Source organism: Homarus americanus, unplaced genomic scaffold (assembly GCF_018991925.1).
Source record: "Homarus americanus isolate GMGI-L3 unplaced genomic scaffold, GMGI_Hamer_2.0 scaffold24694, whole genome shotgun sequence".
Classification (NCBI taxonomy): domain Eukaryota; kingdom Metazoa; phylum Arthropoda; class Malacostraca; order Decapoda; family Nephropidae; genus Homarus; species Homarus americanus.
In genome coordinates, this window is record NW_024732780.1 from 6469954 (window position 1) to 6487937 (window position 17984).

General features: G+C 43.2%; 1 protein-coding gene across 1 annotated transcript in view; it reads right to left on the bottom strand.

Annotated features, from left to right (window-relative positions):
- Positions 1-806: 806 nt before the first annotated feature.
- The window catches only part of LOC121869003 (protein Skeletor, isoforms B/C-like), a 38772-nt gene continuing 21594 nt past the window's right edge, over positions 807-17984 (bottom strand). Inside the window, exons 2-6 of the mRNA XM_042370065.1 lie at positions 4510-4659; positions 4224-4299; positions 3170-3290; positions 2615-2780; positions 807-2286 (exon numbers count right to left, since the gene is read on the bottom strand). Of these exons, the coding sequence (XP_042225999.1) occupies positions 2039-2286; positions 2615-2780; positions 3170-3290; positions 4224-4299; positions 4510-4659 (761 nt within the window). The 3' untranslated portion in view covers positions 807-2038. The remainder of the gene's footprint in view (positions 2287-2614; positions 2781-3169; positions 3291-4223; positions 4300-4509; positions 4660-17984) is intronic.

Sequence of the window (17984 nt, forward strand, 5' to 3'; positions counted from 1 at the left end):
TTATATTCTTTTGGACATAAAAAATTCCCATGTTCACACCAGCTCAGCTGTCATGTATTCTTACATGGTAGACTTACTCTTCTTTTTTTCAGTGCATTTACAGAGTATATCAGTACTAGATGGAGATACGAGTAAATTTAGAAGTGATGACATTGTCTGGACTTAGTTTTGAGAATGCCTGATGGTAGATAAACATGACAACATAGTGTTGTTATTGTTTTGATGATTCATTAATGAACCACTGGGATATATCTTCATTTATATTAATTAATGGGTAAATTTTTTACTATAACTACCATAAGTATTTCGATGTTTAGATTCGAGGTGGGCTATATTGGGTAAATTTTAAGTTTTGGTCATCCCTGTACTTAGACATGCAGACTATGTTATATTTTTCTGATTGTTTGCGATGTGTTATGAACGATTTATGCCTTCATTTCTATCGGAAATCACTAGTTTTGAGTTAATACCCCCTCCCCCCCTTACCGATGTATGTTAAGCTAACCTTATAACTCATCATAACCTAACCTAACATATGGTCTGTATTTTCTTATGCGATCGAAAAATGTTTTGCGACAGAAATCCTGTAAAGATAATGTGTCTTATCGTTTAAAGTACTTAGTCCCATAGTTAGAATCTTAAGGTTCCCCAGATGACCAAAACCAAAATAATACCAATATTGTTTGGAATGCTCATACTATGAAATTTGTTGTATGGGCAGCTAATATCCATTGAGATAGTTTGTGCTTAGTAATATTTATGTATTCAAAATAGTATTACTGTGTTGCACAATAAAGCACAATTAATTATCTAATAATATTTATTTACGGAGCTGATCAGCTGAGAAGGTTGGACAACTAAAGCTGGCTGCTTCCCGCTGAGAAACTCCCCCCAACCAGTGGCGTCACAACCAATCACAGGTTTTTGCAGTCCCCTGACTTTTTAGCAATTTTAACCCTTATTTTGACACTTTTTGGCCCAATTTATTTAAAAATATCATTACCATAATGAATTTAAGCGTTTTCTTTACCCATTGACCTGCCATCTTACGAAAACACTCCGACCGACAACTCGTCCATTATCGAGGTTGTACTTAATATAATGTAGAAGCCTAGCAAGAGTCTTATTGCTGGCATGATAACTTACACCCACAGACATACACACTCACACACGCTATATAGGGTGACTCGATAGTGTTCTTGATACAATATAGAGATCATATTCAGTGGAGGTTTTAGTCGGGAGTAACAATTTGGTGCGAGTGTGAGTTACAGAAGTGTGAGTTACGGCTTATACACCATCCCCACACATTAAAAATTCATTGTTATGTAAGGCAGGTGGTGAAGTCGCTGCCCTGCTATGTGTTAAGATTATTGTGTTAGTGTCCAAGGTGGTGAAAGGCGAGGGTAAACAGTGCTATGAAACATGAGGGGGAGGAGGGAGGACTCACGAACATATCTGATCACTTCATTTACTCATTTATTTTATAGACTCTTGACTCGTTAGTTGTAATACTGGAGTTAACATTTGTGATTTACTGATTCAACTAGCACAAAAAAAAGAAAAGGTGGGAGAAAAGCTGAATAACTATTGTAACAAAACACAGACTTGGGCGATCATTGGTAGAGTCTGTGATGTGTGTGTGGTGGTGGAGGAGGAGGGTGAGGATGACCCCAGTACACACCCTCCTTCATGACCTCCTTCTGTAAAACACACACACACACACACACACACACTCTACCCTGACACAGTAAAGTAAGTGCATCGTCACAAGGGCCGCACCAGAGTTACACTAACTCACATATAAAGAACGAGTTTGTTTACAGATATTTCTTCGTTACATCAGTTTTATGAAGGAGTCGGAAGCCTTTAAGATGTTCACCACCACAACGTTTAGGGCCGTGTAAGACCTGGAGTTGTTACCAGTGATTACAGCTATAAGGGTGAAGATGGCAGACGCCAGCGTGTTACTGCCACGGTGAGGGGGAGAGAAAGAGGGAGACTGATTAGGGAGTTGAGGGGTAAGGAAGCTGCCATGTTACTTGGGCAGGGAGTTGATGGAGGGAGGGATGAGGGCATTGGGGTCAAAGGTAACGGAGGAGAGCATGCCCTTGCTAGGAGACCACACGCCGAAATACTGGATGGGCTGGTTGCGGACCTCCCTGGGGATGGTGAGGTAGAGGGACTTCTTGCTGTACTTGCTGAGGGGCTCTTGTGAACCTTTCTCATCAGACACCTGTGACCCGCTGGACTGGGCGTTGCCGCTACCCATGACGAAGATGGCGTCTGTGGGGGTCAACAACATGGTCATATCAACAACACGGGTCATGTCTACACCTACACGATAAAATCTAAACTATAAGTATTTTAAAATTCAATAGATAATAAAAAATTCTGTTGAGCTAAAGGGAAACATCTAAGACTAAATGTATGTTTGATTCATGTCTTCTACAACACGCCATCTATATACAGTATTGACTTTATACCATCAACTCCCACACAACGATCAAACATTACCAGTGTCCAACATCTTCCCCCTTCAACAGCTGACTCCCACAACTAACCTCCCACAACTGACCTCCCCCCCCCACACACACACACACACACAACTTACCCTGAACAGTTCCGTCGAAAGTGAAATCTTGGACGAGGAAGGTCTCTGTATCCAGGATGGTAACTTGGGGAGAGGTCAGTACAGGCTTGTCACTCCTCAGACCCTCAGCTGACTGAGGGGACGGCAAGCTTAGTGTACTGGGGATGACCACGTGACCAAAGTCGATCTGTAGAGGGGTAAAGACGAAGGTAAATTATTATTATTCCTCTTAACTAATGATGTAAGATGTACAGGACTTTTATAATGTACAGTACAGGAGTTAACTCGATACTATAAAATAAACTAATAACGTACAATAATAATACCAACATTGTACTAATTTCTCGACCTTAAACTAGTATTACGTTCACTTAACACCAGTTAGTTTTGTCTGGTGTTAAATTAATCCGTGTTTAGTTAAGGTAGAGTATTAAGTGTTGTTGATGTTAATTTTTTTTTAGGGTGTTATTGTTGTTTCTTATTTATTTCACTTTAAGATTAACCACCGTGGGGAAGGTTATTATCTCTCTCTCTCTCTCTCTCTCTCTCTCTCTCTCTCTCTCTCTCAGTACTCACAGAAAACTTCCGGCACCAGACAGACAACCACTTGACGTCGTTTAGTGATCGCTGGCCCTTCTTGGTCACTGGGAACCTCAACACCAAATTCTTGTTGCGGTATGGCCCCAGCACCTCGTTCCTGGAGGAAGGGAGGACACACTGCTTGTTAGAGGTCACATAATAACAGAGGTCGTGTGGTGTTGTTAGAGGTCGTGAGCTGTTGTTAGAGGTCACATAATAATAAAGGTCGTGTGGTGCTGTTACAGGTCGTGGGCTGTTGTTAGAGGTCATGAGCTGTTGTTAGAGGTCATGAGCTGTTGTTAGAGGTCGTGAGCTGCTGTTAGAGGTCGCGAGCTGTTTTTAGAGGTCGTGAGCTGTTGTTAGAGGTCGTGGGCTGTTGTTAGAGGTCGTGGGCTGTTGTTAGAGGTCATGAGCTGTTGTTAGAGGTCGGAGCTGTTGTTAGGTCGCGTTGTTGTTAGAGGTCGCGAGCTGCGTTGTTAGAGGTCGCGAGCTGTTGAGGTCAGAGGTCGCGAGCTGTTGTTAGAGGTCGCGAGCTGTTTGTTGTTTTAGAGCTGTTGTTAGAGGTCGCGAGCTGTTGTTAGAGGCGAGCTGTTAGAGGTTGTTATTAGAGGTCGCGTCGCAGCTGTTGTTAGAGGTCGCGAGCTGTTGTTAGAGGTCGCTGTTGTTGTTAGGAGGTCGCGAGCTGTTTTAGAGGTCGCGAGCTGCGAGTTGTTGTTAGAGGTCGCGAGCGCGAGCTGTTGTTAGAGGTCGCGAGCTGTTGTTAGAGGTCGTGAGCTGTTGTTAGAGGTCGCGAGCTGTTGTTAGAGGTCGCGAGCTGTTGTTAGAGGTCGCGAGCTGTTGTTAGAGGTCGCGAGCTGTTTTTAGAGGTCACGAGGTGTTTTTACAGGTCGTGAGCTGTTGTTAGAGGTCGTGTGGTGTTATTAGTAGTCGTGAGCTATTGTTAGAGGTCGTACTTGAAATTGAAGCAGATTATATCACTATAAACAAAAGATACGAAGTGAACAACAATAGATTCTGTCTGTGTGTGTGTGTGTGTGTTATAGGAACTCACCTGCCACGTTCATCGGGAATAATGAACCCTCGATTGGTGGGTTGAGGTGTTCTGTTGCCCGCGAAGAAGAACGCGTCTGCAATAAGGTAGTCATTATAGTAGTCATTATATATTAGGCAGTTATTACTTACACTGCCCATACTCATTATTTCTGACTCACTGATGAAGTGTGGAAGTATCTGAAAACTGTTGCGGCATTTTTTTTTTAATTCAACTGTTATTTTTTTTTCTCTCTGTTCATCATCTTTCCTTCTTCTATTTCCTATCCTTTGTGTGTGTGACTTACCAGGAGCCTCGCCATCATAGGTGAAGCCCTCAACGAACACGGTGATGTTGTCGACAGCGTACACTTTCCCCGTCACGTCGTGCTCCAGGGTGGACAACTTGCCGATGTAGGTGCCTCTATATGGCTCCGCCCCCAACACTGACCCGACACCTGCAATGTTACCAAGAACGTGTTAGTTATCTCTTATGAATGGTGTCATGTTTGTGTTTGTGTTATAATGGTGATGTAATCTATATTCTAGATTTATGGTCACCCCACCCCCACAAAAAAAAATATCGTTACCCATGGTCTTGGTGTCGATGTGGTTCGTGGTTTGGTGAGCAGTGATAGTCTACTACTTTTAGAACAGTTGGTATCTACTGAGGACATTAGTACTCATTATCCATAATATATAATGATTCATATTAGGCTCGATATAGTCAATAAAACATGTGTGACTTCTTTCTTGAGTCACCCATAAAATGCACAGTACTGTACATTCTCTCTTGCGTGTTTTCTCTCACATAAATGACTAACTTGTAATACTGTATGTGTAGGTTATGTATCTAAGCTACTGTGCCGAGTAGCAACCTTGTATATAAGCTACTGTGCCGAGTAGCAACCTTGTATCTAAGTTACTGTGCCGAGTAGCAACCTTGTATATAAGCTACTGTGCCGAGTAGCACCTATGTATATAATTACGTGGCAACGCTGCACGCGTTATGTGGCAACATTGCCACGTAATTATATACATAGGTGCTACTCGGCACAGTAGCTTATATACAAGGTTGCTACTCGGCACAGGAGCTTAGATACATAACCTACAGTATGTATTATAAGAATTACAACTGTGGCCTTACGCATAGCATTAAGACATGTAACATATTGTTAGCCGGGACCTTCAAGATCATTTGAGTAATATGTTGAAGGTCCAATTGTACGTAGTTTTCTTGAAAATTGTGAAGTGATCAAATCAGTTGTCAGCTCCCATGAGAAGTATCTACGTGGATTTTGTCTGCTGTGCCGTTTATAACTAGTTATATTTGCTTGACCTAAAATTATCAGAAATCTCCTACATACATTGAAGCTTTTAAAAAGTTAAAATTAACTTATTATAATTAATCAATGAGTACGTAATGCACTTATGAACGGTCGCATTGTTAGACCTGTCAGCAGAACCGTTGAGAATGAGATGCCAAATCCGTTCATTTAGCGATTGTTTTACTGAATCATTGAAAGCTCAGATACTGATTCGATTATAAAGATTGGAATTAAGAAATAAATGTAAACCCTTATACAGTAGATGCTACTTGCAATGGGATGATGTGTATAGAGTCAGATAAATAACTGTTCTAGAGGGGAAAAGCAAGGAGATGGAAGATGATGTCAGAAGGCACAATTATAAGGAAATGTAGAGAAAGATTAAACATATCAACCAGCAAAAAGGAAATAAATGGGGCGGGACTGTTAAAAGGGATTGATGAAGGCTGCAGTGTTAGTAAATAATGAATTTAGTAATTGGTTCACCCCGTTTGATCCCCAAGATATGCTGGAGACATTGAAAATGTCCAAGGGAGGGCCACCAGACTGGTGCCTGCAATACGGCACCTCAGTTACCTAGACCAATTACCCAAAGAGGTTAGAACGCCTGCAGTTGCCTAGCTTGTACTACAGTACAGGCGGGTAAGGGGACAATACTCACTCGCTTGTTCATTCCCGGAGCAGACAGATGACCGCCCCACAAGGGGTCACAATTTAAAGTTGAAGAAGTCACAAGTTAAAAAATTTGTGAAGGTAAACTTTTTTAGGGTAAGAAATGTAAACTCTTGATCAGTCTACCAGAGTGTTAGTGGAATACATATACCTACTCATTTATTAATGTATCAACCCAGACAACACTCTTCCTGGTAAGCGGGTCCTCATGCTGGATGAAAACAAGGCATGCAGAGTTTTTCATGGACCTAGCAAATCTATTCCTCGTCTTGGCGTGTGGAGGACAAGTGGTATCTACTTTGGGGAAACTGATGCTGTGCTCCAGAAAGGGACATCAGTGATCTCTCACCCTGTGCACACGAAGAAGCGGACACCAGACCTCGATAGTACATGAAGCACACTGTTCAAACATGGCTACGCACAACTTATGTTAAGGACTGTGGACATTGATGTCATAGTCATTGCAAAGATTCAGTAAGCGGCTATCAGTAAACTGGATTGCATTTGGTATGGGCAAGTACTGTACTTCAGACTTACAGTATACCTGTTAACGAAACAGTGGAAGTATTGGGTCCTGAGAAACTTAAGAGCACTACCAGCAGTTCATACCTTTACAGGTGTGACCAGATAAAATTATCGTCTTTTTTTTAGTAGAGGCATAAACACAGCGTGGAGAACATGGAACTATCATGATAAGGTCCCGTTCCCATCAGCCTATGGAGCATTGAGTTTGGTCTCTAATATATGAGTATACTATCAGTTCATCATCTTACCTACTTGTTGGTTGATAAACTAAATATGACAGCCATTTTTATTCTTTAAAACTAGTACAATATAAAATTTATTCTGAATTACTTAACATATACCCTTGACCAAACACAAGTTTTAACAAAAATATGATACCGTGTGAAGGCCAACGTGAAAATGTTCGGCAATCTTTAATATCCTTCAAGTGGCCTCACATCCCGACATGTTCAGTGGATCAAACTCTCTCTACCTTGGTGGAAAGTTTCGTCCTGGTTACGGGGAACCCACAGTTTATACACCATTCTCAAGTCTTTTTGAAGCTAAGGTATCCATGGCTGTGTACTGTACAGTAATCCAGACGATGACGTACGAAATCCATAAAAAGATGAAGGTACGACTTACAGTACAATTCCTAGACCTCAGGTTGTCTCTTCTCACTGCTGCTCCTGCTATCCTTTGTACAGAGTTTAAGGTTTGTGATGAGTAGAGTCTGCCACCACTGAACACACAACAACACTCACAAAAAAGCCAAATAATAATGGTAGAATTTATATTTATTTTATTTATATTATTATTATTATTATTATTATTATTATTATTATTATTATTATTATTATTATTATTATCAATATTTATTACTTTACCAATGGCATAAAACTCACTATAGCAACATACCCTAACACTATAGCCTAATATATTGCAGGAGAGTGCTATATAGACAACCCAATATAGGACCATAAATAAAAGTAGGAAATATAAAACCTTCTCTTGTACCGTTTAACAGCGGGTAATATAGTCGTTTTTATAGGTCGTGTGTGTCCTGGTAGCTGGGGTCAGGGGTCAAGGTGTTCACGGTCGACTAGCGGTAACTTGGTGGTTGTGATGGTGGTGGATATGAATAGAAAGAAGAGGTAGGGATGGAAAAGGAGAGAGAGGTAGGGATGGAAAAGGAGAGAGGGGTAAGAAATACTACAACTACACTATATCATCACACTACGACAGCTACAACACAATAACTTTTATAACTAGACTGCAACTACTGTAACTACAACCATTATGATAACTACAACTATAATAACTACTATTACAACCACAACAACTCCAATCACGACTACAACCCCTTAGATGGCAGTAGTAAGTGACCTCGGCCAAAGGGTCTTTTCCGGGTCCAGTCGTGCAGAAAAGGTCAGGCGGAAATTAGGGGGAGGTCAAGTGCGACTGAACACCCTCTGTCAAGTCGCGCAGTAGTGTGTGTGCGTGTGGCCCTCCGAGTTTCACTGAATCACTCACGGCATGCATCCTCTGGATGCAGAGGATGACATCAAGGAGGTCTTTTACGCCGACCTTGACAGAGTGCTAACCTCTATCCTCAGAGAAGACAAGGTTGTGCTCCCTGGTGACTTCAATACCAGAGTTGGCAGAGATGCTAACATTTGGCAGGGAACCACAGGGAGAAATGGACTAGGCAAGTGTAATCCCAATGGCCTACTCCTCCTCAGCAAGTGTGCTGCTCACAACCTCACTATCTCTAATACCTTGTTTAGGCAGGCCGACAAGTTCAAAGGTTCGTGACCCACAATCCAAACACTAGCCGAGATGTCCTCAGCACCCATGCCAAGCGTGGCTCAGACCACTGTAACACTAATCATCGGCTCGTCAGAGCCAAGCTCTCACTTCACGTCGCCCCAAAACGGCCTCTGGAAGAGGTTTTAACACAAAGCGTCTGGAGGATCCAATGGTAGCACATGCTTTCAGAAAGCAGCTCGAACGTGGGCTGATAACCTGACAACGACCAACCCAAATCCCAGTGCCGAATAGGATATTCTTGACACTGTCATTACAAAAATTTGGAGAGATCCTCAACCAGATGGAAAGAATACACCAGTACTGGTTTGATGTAAATGACCCAGCAATCAATATACTCGTCAATGATAAACGTGGTGCTTTAACTGACTGGCAGAACAACCCTCAGTCTCGGATCAAAGTTGATACCTTCCACAAGAAAAAAGCTGCGGCCCAGTGAGAAATTCGCAATCTAAAGAACGACTGGTTTAAAAATAAGGCATGTGAAACACAAAAATTTGCAAAGCAGCTCAAGATGCACAAATTTTTCAGTTCCACTAAAACATTTTATGGGCCAATCACTCGTGGTGCATCCCCCCTCCGTTCATCCGACGGTAACTCCATAATTAAAGAAGATAAAGGCCTCCTTCAGTGCTGGAAAGAGCACTACCCAGCAGATCCCTCCTCATCCAGAGCTGATCCACCTCACCTATCCTCCATCCCCGGATGAGGTAGCTACTGCCATCAAACAGATGAAAAAATAATAAAGCCTCAGGACCTGATGGAATCCCTGCCGAAGTGTATAAAGCAGGAGGACCTCTGCTTACCAGCCATCTCCACTCTCTCCTGGAGAATATATGGGAAAAGGAGGAAATCCCCCAAGCTCTCAAAGACGCCTCAAAGACGCTGCTGTCTGTAGCTGGCAAGATTTTTGCCCGAGTCCTCTTAAACAGACTTCTTCCAGAGGCGGAAAACTTCCTTCCAGAATCTCAATGTGGCTTTAGTTTAGACCATCACATGGCACCACTGACATGATCTTTGCTGCCCATCAGATGCAAGAAAAGTTCAGAGAACAGCGTCGTGACCTGTACATGGCTTTTATCGACCTAACCAAGAACTTCAACTCGGTCAACAGGGAAGCCCATTGGTGGACCCTCAGCCGTTTTGGCCGCCCACCAAAACTCAAAGCCATTGTAAGGCAACTTCACGATGGCATGGACGACAGTGTCCTGCTCAATGGCACCCAGTCTGAGTTCTTCCCCCATCCAAACGGGGGTTAAGCAAAGGTGTATACTGACACCAACTCCCTTTTCCATTTTCTTGGCTGCCTTCCATACTAGTGCCAATTCCAATTTAGCCAGCGGGGTGGAGATCGAGTACCGGATGAAGAGTTTTTTCAACATAAGACGACTCGAGGCAGGAACAAAGGTGTCGGCAGCTTCCTTTACTGAACTTCAGTATGCAGACGACCTCACCCTTGTTGCTCAGACTGAACACGACCTACAGTAGATCCTGAACACATATGCAGATGTGTATGCACACTTTGGCTTTGAGGTGAATGTATGTACTAGACTCAGATTATCTTTCAACCCGCCCCGTGTTCAGACACACCTCCACCTCCCATCCCTCTTAACGGTACTACCCTCTCTAATGTTACTCATTTTCGGTATCTCGGCTCCCAACTGTCCACCACCGTGGACATCGATGTAGAGATTAAACATAGGATCAGATGTGCATCTCAAGCCTTTGGTAGACTCCGTACCCGTGTCTTCAGCTGTAGGGAGAAGAAATTATCTACAAAGTTACACGTATAGCAAGCAGTGGTCCTCCCCACCCTGCTATATGGCAGCGAGACATGGGTCACATACAGGAGGCACCTCAAGGCTCTTAAAATCTTTCACCAACGTAGTCTGGTTCCATCCTCCGAGTTCGCTGGGAAGACAAGAGAACAAATGCCAGTATTCTTGCTGACACCAACTGTAGGAGCATTATCGATGAACAACTACGTTGGACTGGCCATGTTACCCACGTGGACGACAGTAGACTGCCAAAGCAGCTACTTTACAGTCACCTAGCGAATAGTAAACGTAACGCCGGCGGGCAACTGAAAAGGTATAAGGATAGCCTTAAGACAAACTTGAAAAAAGTGCCAAATCGAACCCCTCCCCCCCCTCACCTGGGAGACGATTACTCCATACCGTAACGCTCGGAGGAGCACCACACGAGGTGTCAATACTTTCGAGTTAACCCGACTGCAAACCGAGGCAGACAAGAGCCAACGCCAAAAAGACGCTGCCACCGCCCCTCCCGTACTCGATGTAGCCCTCCACACGTGCAACATCTGTGAACGACCCTGCCGGTCCCGTATAGGCCTATTTAGTCACCTCAACACTCACCAACGAAGGTGCCATCCCAAATAACTCGTATCGTTGTATCACTGCTGGATGATCGTCAAACTCGATTCTAAGTGACAGCAAAGTAGTAGAGTAGGATCAATTGCATGTGACTTTGTACAATAGTAATGATGACTTCTTATGAGAGAGAGAGAGAGAGAGAGAGAGTGATAAAAAACACAAGAAAGAAACAAACAAACACAAAAACAAACATTAGAAAATTTCTCAAAGATAAATACTGAAACAAAAATAATGAATGAAAAAAAATACTGCTAAAGAGAGAAGCCAGCCCAGACGAACACCTCCTTCAGGTAACACGAGGAACCGGACCTCTGGAGGATTACCTTGGGCCCAGGGTCAACCTCTCGCTCCTTGAGGCCTTCATTACACTACCTGCTGCCCTCATCACCACCAACAACAAAGTGAGGATGGTGACGTGTGCAGGTCAGTCTGGGTGTACACTAAGTTTAATGATCACTTGTTGAGGGGGTGAGCCTAGGGGTTATATCATATTTTTAAGTCATCATACCGAGAGGGGTTGTCATCGTACTCAAGGGGTTATATCATCATACTCAAAGGGTTAAGTCATCATACTCAAAAGGTTGGGTTAGGTTAGATTGTACTAAGATAAGTGTTTTCTCTGGACAATAATTACACTACTAAATACACTGTACATTAACAATAACATCACAATACAAGTATCGTATCAATGTCTATAATCCTATACAAATTTACGATAGCAGTAAGAATTTTGTGGCATATGTATTGTTCAGGAGTCGTCAAATATTACAATAACTCTTAACTTCATTTCATATTAATTACAATAACTATCTACTGTAACTAATGACCATGCTATAATAACTACCCTGTGTCTTAACTACCATAACAATAATTTACTGTAACACTAATAACGTCTTCAAGGTTCGATATCCCAGGTACAACAATACCGAGAAGTGTACGGCGCTGAGATCATTAACGTACGGTAATTGTTTCCTCGTACATTACCTTCATGCATAACTGATAGCAATTACAGGATGTGTGAGAGAGTATTTACTATTGTTTGATTTTTAAATGTATGATTGTTTTTCACTGATAATGGCTTTTAATTGTACATAATAATAGTTGCTTCAAGGATAGGCTGCCCGTGTACGATAATTGCCTGTTTGTTGTCCTCGGCTCACTATAGCATGTCTGGCTGTCAAGTTGTTTTTCTCTGTTAGACACTGTTGGCAGGTTACTACAGCAGGTTACGTGAAGGTTAGTATTTAACCTTTGCTAGCCTATAATTTATCACTTACGACAATTGTATAATTACGTACAAAGGTTCTGTTGAATGGAGGCTTCTGTAGATGTGTTGCTGATGTATAATAAATAATACCTCATTGTAAAAAATAAGTTTGTCTCCATTGTATCAGCGGAATATTATGTAAATAAAAAATTGAATAATATTTTTTTCTTCACCGTCGAAGTTACATAAAATACAAAACTCAAATTACAGCTACACTTAGACTCTACCATACATACGTACAAGTACATAATGGTAGCCCCTCGTGTAACGAGGATGACAGACCTTATGGCCACCGAGGCGTGAATTTGTTTAAGGTGTAGAAGCTGTCGCCAACATAACAACCACACCCTGAGTTAACGAGCTGCATGACCCAGTGTCAAGGAATAGTCCGAAGACCGGACAACTCGCCAACTGCACTGGCGAACCATTATCCCAGAACACGATTCGCAAATTGATTAACATCCAGGTTTCCAATTATTGCTGAGCTGTGGTGTAATGGTCAGCATGCTCAACCCTAGTTCGATCCCCGGGCAGAGTGAAACTATGGGCAAGTTTCTTTACGCCCATACATCCATACATACCTTGAATAATATTTTCTCCTGGTTGACGATACTAATAAGAAGAACCTTTATCAACCTGATTTCACCCCCTCCTCTCTCCCCCCCTCCTCTCTCCCCCCTCCCCCCACCCTCCTATTTCGTCTCCAGGCGCCACGTGAAGCACGTACCCCAAGATTACGAGTTTCAAAAGCTGTGTATTCATTGGCAACTACGTGTGTTTGTCATGGGTCTTAGTTAGGTGGTTGTCCTGAGCGGTTTTGGATATAGGAAGATGTAATTTAGACCAAATAGTGAGTCTGTGACCAAGTGCTTAGGTAACTACTACTATTAACGCTGCAATTGATACTATTTAGCCAGAATACAGATACAGAGTTGGTGGGGCGGGGCGGGGTGGGTTGGCAAGGGGTGGGGGGTGGGAACAACAAACAAGGGGAAGTATCAACACAATAAGAGGAACTAAGAGGTCACCTTCACGGCATAAAGTTAAACATCATGTGAAGGCCAAGACGTGTAACCTTGAGGGCCTGACGGCATTTTTCCTTCGACTCGTTACTTCAAGGATGTTGGTACAGGCTGTACCAACATTTTATGAGACACCCTGTAATGCTGACCCTGGAGGCTGTACCAACATTTTATGAGACACCCTGTAATGCTGACCCTGGAGGCTGTACCAACATTTTATGAGACACCCTGTAATGCTGACCTGGGCTGTACCAACATTTTATGAGACACCCTGTAATGCTGACCCTGGAGGCTGTACCAACATTTTATGAGACACCCTGTAATGCTGACCCTGGAGGCTGTGCCAACATTTTATGAGACACCCTGCAGTTTTCATCTCTTTCCCCTAAGTGAACATTTTGGACAGAGTTTGTCACTTTATACAGTATATATATATATATATATATATATATATATATATATATATATATATATATATATATATATATATATATATATATATATATATATATATATATATATAATATATATATATATATATAATATATATATATATATATATATATATATATATATATATATATATATATATATATATATATATATATATATATATATATATATATATATATATATATATATATATATATATATATATATATAGGCCCGGACTAACCTAACCCACCCACCCCTTAACTAAGCCTAACCCTTCACCAAACCTACTGGGCCCCGTCACTACCTGGGCACCGTCACTACCTGGGCCCCGTCACTACTACCCGTCACTACCTGGGCGTCTACCTGGACCCCATCACCTGGGCCCCGTCACTACCTGACCCCATCAGTACCTGGGCCCCGTCACTACCTGGACCCCATCAGTACCTGGGGGGACCCCCGTCACTACCTGGACCCCATCAGTACCTGGGCTCCGTCACTACCTGGGCCCCGTCACTACCTGGACCCCATCAGTACCTGGGCCCCGTCACTACCTGGACCCCATCAGTACCTGGGTCCCGTCACTACTGGTACCTGGGCCCGTCACTACCTGGACCCCCATCAGTACCTGGGCCCCGTCACTACCTGGACCCCATCAGTACCTGGGCCCCGTCACTACCTGGACCCCATCTACCTGGGCCTGTACCTGGACCCCATCAGGACCGGGCCCCGTCACTACCTGGACCCCATCAGTACCTGGGCCCGTCACTACCTGGACCCCATCAGTACCTGGGCCCGTCACTACCTGGGCCCCGTCACTACCTGGGCCCCGTCACGACCTGGACCCCATCAGTACCTGGACCCCGTCACTACCTGGGCCCCGTCACTACCTGGACCCCATCAGTACCTGGGCTCCGTCACTACCTGGCTGGTTACCATGGCGACCTCCCGCCTCTACGACCCTCCAGTCACCTCGACCATTACCAGGAAGAAATACCCGGGAATCCCACCGTGTGTGTGTGTGTGTGTGTGTGTGTGTGTGTATGACTGTGTGTGTGTGTGTGACTATGTGTGGAGCGCATATCATGGATATGAGTGGGAGTAATCGCCCACTTCCTCGCTGTAGAGGGGCGCTGGAACAGGCGCGGTAGAGGCCGCTTGCCGATAAAAGAACGACTGTGTACAGTGAAGGACAAAAGTCGTGTCGTGAAATTTGGTGAAAACATATAACAACAGAAGAAAATAATGAGTCTGCAATAGGCCGGTTGGCCTGTGCATGGCAGCTCCTGTCGAGAGTTACTACCACTCTCTATCATCCATGAATCTATCTAGCCTCCTTTTAAAACTTTCCAGCGTCCCAGCACTTACTACAAAGTTGCTAAGCTTGTTCCACTCGTCCACCACCCTATTTGTGAACTAGTTTATTCCTATCTCCCTCCTAAACCTTAACTTATCCAACTTAAATCCGTTGCTACGAGCCTTATCCTGCTCGGATATTAAAAGAACTTTATATCTCCTTTATTGATTCATTTCACCCACTTAAATACTTCTATCATATCTCCCCGCACTCTTCGTCTTTCTAGGGAATGCAAGTTTAGTTTCTTTAATCTATCTTGATATGGAAAGTTTCTAAGTCCCGGAATCATTTTCGTCATTCTTCTCTGCACCGACTCCAGTGAATTGATATCCATTTTATAATAAGGGCACCAGAATTGAACAGCATAATCGAGGTGCTGTCTGACTAACACAAGATATAGTTGCAATAAGACCTCCGCACTCTTATTACTTACACTTCTAGATATAAAACCTAATACTCTGTTTGCCTTATTTCGAACATTAACGCACTGTTTTCTAGGCCGTAGGTCCGGGCTTACAAGTACCCCTAAGTCTCTTTCACAAGTCGACACCTCTTGGTTGATGTTGTTAAGGCTGTATACATTGACATTATTTGTTCTTCCAATATTAAGTACGTTGCACTTGCTGGTGTTGAATTTCATTTGCCATTTTCTGACCACTCCTGCAGTTTATTTAAATCCTCCTGTAGCGCATTTGCATCCTGCCCTGAATGAATCTGCCGCCCTATTTTGGTGTCATCCGCAAACTTGCTTATGTCACTGCTGATCCCAGTATCTAGATCGTTTATGTAGATTATGAACAAGATTGGGCCCAGTATTGACCCCTGAGGAACCCCACTGGTTACACAGCCCCACTCAGATTTAACACCATCTACGCTGACCCTCTATGTTCTATCGGTGAGCCATGATTTTATCCAATTTAAAACTTTCCTTCGATACCATGGGCCTTAACTTTTCCCAGAAGCCTCTGATGCGGTACTCTGTCAAACGCTTTGCTAAAGTCTAAATGCCGAAGGGCTAAACTATTGGTGCGCTCTGCCTTGCGGGAGGGCTCTCATAATGTTCCACGAGTTATATTTAATCTTCGGACAAAACCGCGACACGACTTTTGTCTTTCATTGTACATGTGGTGAGATTCAGACTGAAAGGTATGTCATTGAAGAGTGACCCATATCATTACACTTGCGCCAACATTTCAACATCACAACACTAGAAAACTTGTTCATTGAAAGGTCTGACCATGAAGTTGTATGCAGTGCCATCCATTCTAGACTTGCCTTGCATGTTCAAGTATAAATGAACTTACGTAATAGTTTTCCTCGTATCTTGTGTATGTACTACGATTTCCTAGTTGTGTATTTTAGTGTCCTTATTAACTTATTGTGTTATTGATCCAGAGTTTGTGTGGATCATAACGTCTCTGTGTTATGTGTATCCGTATGTTGTTAGTTAACTGTATTTTAATTTATTGTTTTACTGTTCAACATTGTAATCATGGACCATAATGTTTATTGTTTATATTTTTTTTATTTATTTATTTTTTTATTTTTTCATTTATTGGGCACCCCCCCTACATCCTTGTGTAAGGTGAAGAGCAGAAGCGTTTACAGCGCCCAACAGGGGAGCATGCTAAGTTCATGCTTGCCTTTATGTCTCATGAGTTAAGGGCGTAGAAGCCTGAAGAGTCAATAGTTTATGTCACCAAGTTATTGGAAGCTTCAACAACTTGCCCCTGAATACGAATTCGCAACCTTTCGATTTACAGCAGGTACCTACTTTACTGCTAGGTGAACAGGGACTAATGGGGGCTAGGAAGAGTGTCCAAGCAACTTCCACCTGCCCGGGAAATTGTTTATATTCGTAAAGCATGTATTTTGGTGGTCAATAAAATATTTCTATCTATCTATCTATCTATATCTATCTATCTATCTGTGTGTGTGTATGTGTGTTTTGTGTGAATAACTGTGTGTGTTTGTGTGTGTTGTGTGTATGACTGTATGTATGACTATGTGTGTGTATGTGTGTGTGTTTGTATGTGTGTGCCCCCTCCGCTCATCCGACGGTAACTCCCTAATTAAAGACGATGAAGGCCTCCTTCAGTGCTGGAAAGAACACTGCCATTCACTGCTCAACCGAAACACCCATGTGGATGTCCTGACTACCCAGCAGGTCCCTCCAAATCCAGAACTGACCCACCTCAGCTATCCTCCATCCCTGGGTGAGGTAGCGACTGCTATCAAACAGATGGAAAATAATAAGCCTCCGGACCTGATGGAATCCCAACCGAGGTGTATAAAGCAGGAGGACATCTGCTTACCAGCCGTCTCCACTGTCTCCTGGAGAATATATGGGAAAAGGAGGAAATCCCCCAAGGTCAATATTTATAAGAACAAGAGAGACCGGTCAGACTGTGGCAACTGCCGCAGGATCTCGCTGCTGTCCGTAGCTGGCTGGCAAGTTTATCTCCCTACGGAGTCCTCCGAAACAGACTTCTCCCTGAGGCGGAAAACTTCCTCCCAGATTCTCAATGTGGCTGTAGACCATCACGTGGCACCACTGACATGATCTTTGCTGCCCTCCAGTTACAGGAAAAGTGCAGAGCTCGTGGTAGAGCGGTACCGTTCTTGCCTCGCAAGCAAGATGTCACGGGTTCGATTCCCGGGCCGGTGGAAGTTGTTTGGACAATCTTCCTAGTCCCCTTGGTCCCTGTTCACCTAGCAGCAAAGTAGGTACCTGCTGTAAGTCGAAAGTTGCGAATTCGTATTCAGGGACAAGTTGTTGGAACTTCCAATAACTTGCTTAGACATAAACCATTGACTCTTCAGACTTCTACGCCCTCGACTCTTCAGGCTTCTACGCCCTTAACTCATGAGACATAAGGCAAGCATGAATTTAGCATGCTTCCCTGTTGGGCGCTGTAAACGCTTCTGCGCTTCACCATACACAAGGATGTAGGGGGGTGCCCAATAAATGAAAAAAAAAG